Genomic DNA, 6,165 nt, shown 5'->3' on the forward strand with positions numbered 1-6,165 from the left:
AACGTGTATGGAAGGGCATTTAAAGTGAATTAGGGTTTAGACTCACTTAGAGCTGAAACACATTTAAATTTTAAGAATCAAATCTGTTATTTACACAGCATTTTTCTGTAAGTTAACGGTGTCTATTAATCACAGTAGCTAGAAAAAAATGCAGCATCTCACCCCCAATTTTCATAGTTTAGAAACAGAAGAGGTGCTTTAGCTTCTCAGAATTTCTTTCCTAACGCAGCACTGGTTTCTCAACAAAATCAGACAAATATTCAAACTTCCCACCCAAGGTAAGACACTCAGTGGAAACCTGAGTTCTTCCAGAAAGGGTTTTTTTCCTGGGAAAGCACATCAGGATCAGCCTAGGACGTATCTGATACTGAGCCTTCAAAGACTTCTACTCATTCACTGCAAGAAGTCCTCTTGGAATTAGATATTTCATGAAATCAAAGGCTAGGTCTATGTAAATAGTCCTAATTAAATGCTCTGCGAGATATTTACAGAGAGTATTTCTAAGGACACACAAGGGAAATTTTTGCAGGATCGTGGCCTTGCCTAATGCTGAGGAGATCAGAGCATTTCCTATTTTCCTGTTTAACATTGCCATTTTAAATTCAGCTGCCTCCAGACACTCAGGGTAAATTGAGGCATGCGATGCTAACTTCAAAATCATACATAGGCAATAAATTCCTGTTTCTTAAGGATAAGGAATACATTTTCAAAAAGCATATTCTGTTTTTTCCTAGCCTGCTGTTTCAGGAGGAAGTGCAACATGCAAATGTATTTAGAGGTGTGGAGATATATTACTCATAAGAAGAAATATCTCAGAATTGAACACCTTATCTGTCAAAGAATTAATGAAAAGTGATTTTACTATTATGACAACTAAACTCTGGAGTGTCACTTTCCTAGAAATTCAAGCTGCTGAGGATTTTAGTGCTTGGGAATATTTTTAATCCTGCAGCAAGACCTGGGAAGCATAAAAGGTGCAGAATGTGTGTGATAATCTGAAGGCATTTCGGAACATGTGCTGTTGTTTAAAAAGCCTCTACAGAAAGTATTATCCTGGAAAACAAGAGTTCATCAGATTTCTACCAGTTTGTTGAGAAACTTCAAGTTTTCAATTAAATCTGTTGCTATTCAGGTGAAATTAGAGGGGGTTTGTTTCTTTTTTTGAGTCAAATTTATGAATCGTGCAGCATTTAAAATCCTCATAAGAATAGTAAATGAATTTCATTAATTATTCACAGCTTTCCAAATGAGATTTAAGTTGCCTTTTAGTAAAGAAATATGTGACTGCTTTTTTTACCTACAAAGTAACTGGTAAGCTTGTTTAATATACTCAGAAGCCAATGTAATTTAGTTTGATCAGGTTTTGTGTCTGAACTGATATCATTTTCAAAAGCATTCTTTGCTTGCATGTTTCTGGTGTTTAATACTCTACTTGTTCTTTAATTTATTTATGACACAGCAAATAAGAACCACTGCAGACTGAGCAGTATAATAAAATACAGTCTCTGGTTATTAAATAGAAATAACAAAGAAACAGCAACAGATTATTTAAAACCAGCCATCCAGCTGAAAAGATAATAAAACTCTGACTCTTACCAAAGGAAAGAAAACCCTAAATAACCTATAATTTTTTAAAATGGCTTAACTTTTCCCTTTTCATAACGTTCAAGGCTTTAAAATATTAACAACCGATGTTTGTTCACGTCTGAGCTTTAAGAAAAACAGCGAGGGAAATAACTGAGCAATGGGCATAAGTGTTTGATTTTTTGAGATTTAAAAGAACTAGGAGTTAGTTGGCCTAAGGCTAGAATTTTCATTACATCAATGAAAGAAAGAAAACAGAAGCCAGCAGAGGGGAGTTATAGAAACTGACTTTATATAAACAGTGAGAAAAATCTTTTTCCGTGGCCACCTACAACGTAGCTACTTTACCATCAGTCTAATTTTTCTTTCTCCAGTGGCACAGCAGTCTGGGCCCAATCCTGCTGGTTTAGAGCAGGTTACGGTCCAGCCGAGACATTTGCCCTTCACTAGATCAGACTAACAGTTTGTCAAAGAAAGCAGAAGCACAAAAAAAAAAAAAAAAAAAAGATTTTTTCCACGTACCTAAATTGACAAAGCTCATGACCATGTCAGCATCATTCAGAAAGTTGGTGTCGTGCAGGCTGGCTAAGGGAGGATTCTGTGTGGTCAGGGGGGTCATGCGAGATAATTGTACTCGCCGTGAATATCCGTTCGGAGTGGCAGGGTATCCTCTCCGTATCCCTCTGCTCTCCCCTGCCATGGAGCCCTTCAGTGAGTACTCCAGCTCCTCAGAATCCTCTTCATTTGTCATGGCATTATAGAGGTCCAGCATGAAGAGGGGTGCAGAAGAAGCCTGTTTTCCTGGTGAAAATGGTCTGGGTCTGTGAGGTAAACCCAGGATAGAGAGAATCTCTCTCTGAATCTCCCTTCTCTCATGGTTCCGCAGCCTCCTGTAAATAAAACTTGAATGGACATGATTGTCTCCTAAACCTCCCTGTGCGTGACCCACCAGAACCCAGCAATTCCAGAGCAAGCCCACGAAAGCCTTGAGTGCAGTTAGGTTCATCTTTGAAAAGAAAAAGAACAAGGAAAAAAAAAAAAAAGAAAAATCTTTTTCTCCTACTTGTTCTGAGTTCCTATGAGGTCTGCTCTCCCAGTAGCTGAAAAACAAAATTTACCTATTCTTCATGTCAATGTCATCTCTAAACATAACATCTTTGGTGATTCCTCTCCCCCCACCCTGTTTAAATATTATGGAATGTGTCAGGTTGCAGTTATTTCTAAGAAAGCTGAAATTCAGACTTCCAATTTTCCACTGTTGTTATCGGTTTTTCTGCATTTATGGAGCAGAAGACCAGTATTTTGTCAGCTGACCTAGGCATTCCTATATAAACCTTAGATAACCAGGTCTTTGGTGGGGAGCTGTATTAGCAAGATCTGTTCTTCTGACACATTGTAGTTCCCAGAGTTATCTTCCCTTGTTATTCTGAGTTCTTCGTACACCTTGCGCTCTTCCCAAGATAAAATCCTGAGTCACAGATCTGTCTTGAGCTGTACCTTGGTGGTGTAACACATATTTGTCCAGCAGCCTGGTGATAACTTTAACATCTTTTGAATGGCTTGAGTGTAAAGCAATTCTAAAGCATGTACCAATCAAATGAATGTGTTGCCATGAATTTACTCGCAAAAAATAACCTTCTGTAAATCCATTCAACCCCTTTTTCAGCTTCTGAACTGTTATTTCCAACTCTAGCAGGCACAAATATAACAGCTCTCTTCAAGAGAGATCTAAAGACTAATGTAAGCACAACCCTGCTGGGAAAGAAGAGGCTTCTCATTGTAATTTGAAACGGGTATAGCAAAAAAGTCCTTAACCCTTATCTTGCCAGGCAAAGCTTTAAAACTCTCCCCCCCACACCCCCTCCAATTTACAGTAATATACCTAACTTTGGCTATCAGCTGGTTTTTTTTTTCCTTAACAGCTTGCAGAATAAATTTTAACTTTAGCAGTTTTAGGATATGTAGATAGCTAAAGACTTGGCGTAACACGGAAGCTCTTGCGAGTCTCCTTGCGAGTCTATGGTTTAGTAAACTTGAATAGGAAACTCTCATAACAGACTAAAATAGCATCTCACTAATTGAAGAAATGTTTATGTTTTAGGTAAGTTTAGCAAACAGAGGTGACCTTTTTTAATAAACTCTGGAGGAAATTTTGCCAGTGAGGCTTGATTCACTCTTTGCTAAAAATGTCGGGAATGCAAACTGAATGAAAACAAATTTATTCAGCAAGATTTCAAATTGTGCACAGCCAATGGTGTAATTATGGTTATAGTCACAACTTTCATAAACTGTAATTTGCAATGATAATTTATTCAAAGTACAGTTTGACTCATAAATCGCTATACTACGTTTCCCCGTAAATATGAAAAGCTAAGATTTAATCCCACAGCCTGTTATTAACTGGAGAAGGAAACAGCTTAACTGAAAAAATAAGAAATATTAAATAGATTTTTAAAGCTGCTGCCCATGAAGTTAAGGCTCAGCTTAGGATTTTTTGACAGCTAGTAACTGGTGTTTTCCTCTCACTAAAACAAAATCACAGTGTTAAATTTCATACCGCTCAGATTATTGGGGGTCATTTTCCTCGCTCCTATAATTTGCCTTTAGCCTTGAGGAGATTTTCCTTTGATGAAGGGGAAAACTAAAAGGACAAAAAGGGGTGGGTTTTGGTGTTGGTTTATTTTTTTTTTTTTTGCCAACACGACACTGGGGAAAAAGCAGGTGTATAAAATGCATCCCGTCAGGTTTTGCTTTACATGACACCTACTCAGCAAATCACACAGTTCTTGAGTAAACTTGGGAGTGTGACAGCATGTAGAGTCACACCTTAAGAAGCCAGGGACAATTTATCTAGTATATTAAGTACAAATGAGCTTTTCTCATATTTGTGAGCCCTAGTCTATATTTACAGTCTGGCCCAGCCATCATTAAAACACAGCTGATTCCCTCTCATAAATCAGCACACAGTGAACGATGCTTCGCCCAAGGAAGGATTTATCTCCTGCTCTCATGAATTAACACTGAAATTAGGAAGCTATTTAGTAAAAGCCTTGTTCTTCTCATCAGAAGAGCAATCACAATCAGAATATTTTCCTCACTGAGGTTTTCCCTCAAAATCCATTTGTTCTAAGGAAAATATCATTTCCTGGCTTTGTTTTCCTTTCACTTGTCCTGCTCACACAGTTGCAGTGATACATGAGACTTTACCATACATATGCCTTTTCTGAATATGGCCATCACATATCCTGCAATAAGTTTTATTCCTCTTCTCCAGTAATATATTTCCTTTTTTTCCCTAAGCATTCATAAAAGCCAGAGGATTGATTGCTCAGAGGATTTAAGTCCTCAGCCCATCAGTATGTCCTGCAATAGAAGATTCCAATATTATCCCACTAGAGTGGCTGGACTTCCACATTTAGTTAATCTTTTCCCATTTAAAAAAAGCAAAAAATGTCCTCAAGTTTGAGGATGTTTTTGTGTAGTAAACATCTTTCCAGACAGAAACTGAACAGCAAAACATATAAACTAGTAATGATTTGTTTGACCAAAACAGCTCCTCTTTTTTTTTTAAGATGGAGTCACAGCCAAACAAATAGCATAAATAAAAAGGATTTTTTTGCATTAACCTACTCTGCACTGAGGCACCAAATGTCCTTGACTGGAATACAAAAATAAAAGTTTTTATTAATATGAACACAATGTCTTTTATAATAAACTCATGTTTCATGAACAATCATTGTTAGCATGAGTGTCATGCAGGGGAGAGAGAGACAGCTGTAAAACTGGAGGTCTTTGCTAAAGAAATGAAAGGTGTCAGATCTCATTTCTTATGTCTATTATGAAAAAATGTACTTCTAAAGAAAAAAAATCCCATGTACAATTTCAGCATGTCAAGATACACACAGACACTTCTCTCTTCCCTAGATGCTCAACCTTGCAGCAACATAAGAAATCACCTGACCAGTCTTTAAAAATAAAAGGAAGGCTGAAAAGACTCCAGGAGTGAGGTCCCATTAGGGACAGATATCTGACTAAGGAGCACCTGGAAATCAGGATCTGGGAGGCAGGAGAGCAGCAGAACACTGTGCAGACACCCCTGGCAGCACGAGATAGGAAGCAGCTGCATGAATTTCTTACACAATGTGGCATGCATGCACATGATGAGCAAATTTAGAGCTCGTTACGTTTGGACTAATCTAAACAATGCTAGAGCAAACATCAGAAGGGAAGTAATGAAACCTGGGAATTCAGATCTAGCCAATCTCAGATACCAATGGATCACCATTCACTATAACGGTGAAAAAAATTTGAGCTAGCCAGCAGGTCACTGTAAGTGTTGAAGGAAAAGGTGTTTTTGTAGGCAATGCCCTCTACTGAAAAATATAGAAAAATCAGTGGGTGGCTACTGAATGCAGAATCCCTTTGGCTCTCAATATCACATCAACAGAAAGTGATTCCCCATGGCAAAGGTTCTCTGCAAGTCTTAGACAAAATGGGCTAAAATGCAGCTCCTCTTCAAGCCATTTGCAATCCAAATCTGAAACCTATGCATGCATGCTGGATGATGCTGCTGGCTCTTTC

The 6,165-nt window shown here is 38.0% G+C and overlaps 1 protein-coding gene across 1 annotated transcript; it reads right to left on the reverse strand.

Annotated features, from left to right (window-relative positions):
* Positions 1–2,106: 2,106 nt before the first annotated feature.
* LOC103807835 (bone morphogenetic protein 5-like) lies at positions 2,107–2,590 on the reverse strand (the record flags this gene model as incomplete). The annotated part of the gene is made up of 1 exon (XM_009080584.1): positions 2,107–2,590. A coding segment is annotated over exon 1 (484 nt), but the record flags the coding sequence as incomplete, so codon positions are not given.
* Positions 2,591–6,165: the final 3,575 nt, after the last annotated feature.

This window comes from Acanthisitta chloris, unplaced genomic scaffold, assembly GCF_000695815.1.
Source record: "Acanthisitta chloris isolate BGI_N310 unplaced genomic scaffold, ASM69581v1 scaffold318, whole genome shotgun sequence".
NCBI lineage: Eukaryota > Metazoa > Chordata > Aves > Passeriformes > Acanthisittidae > Acanthisitta > Acanthisitta chloris.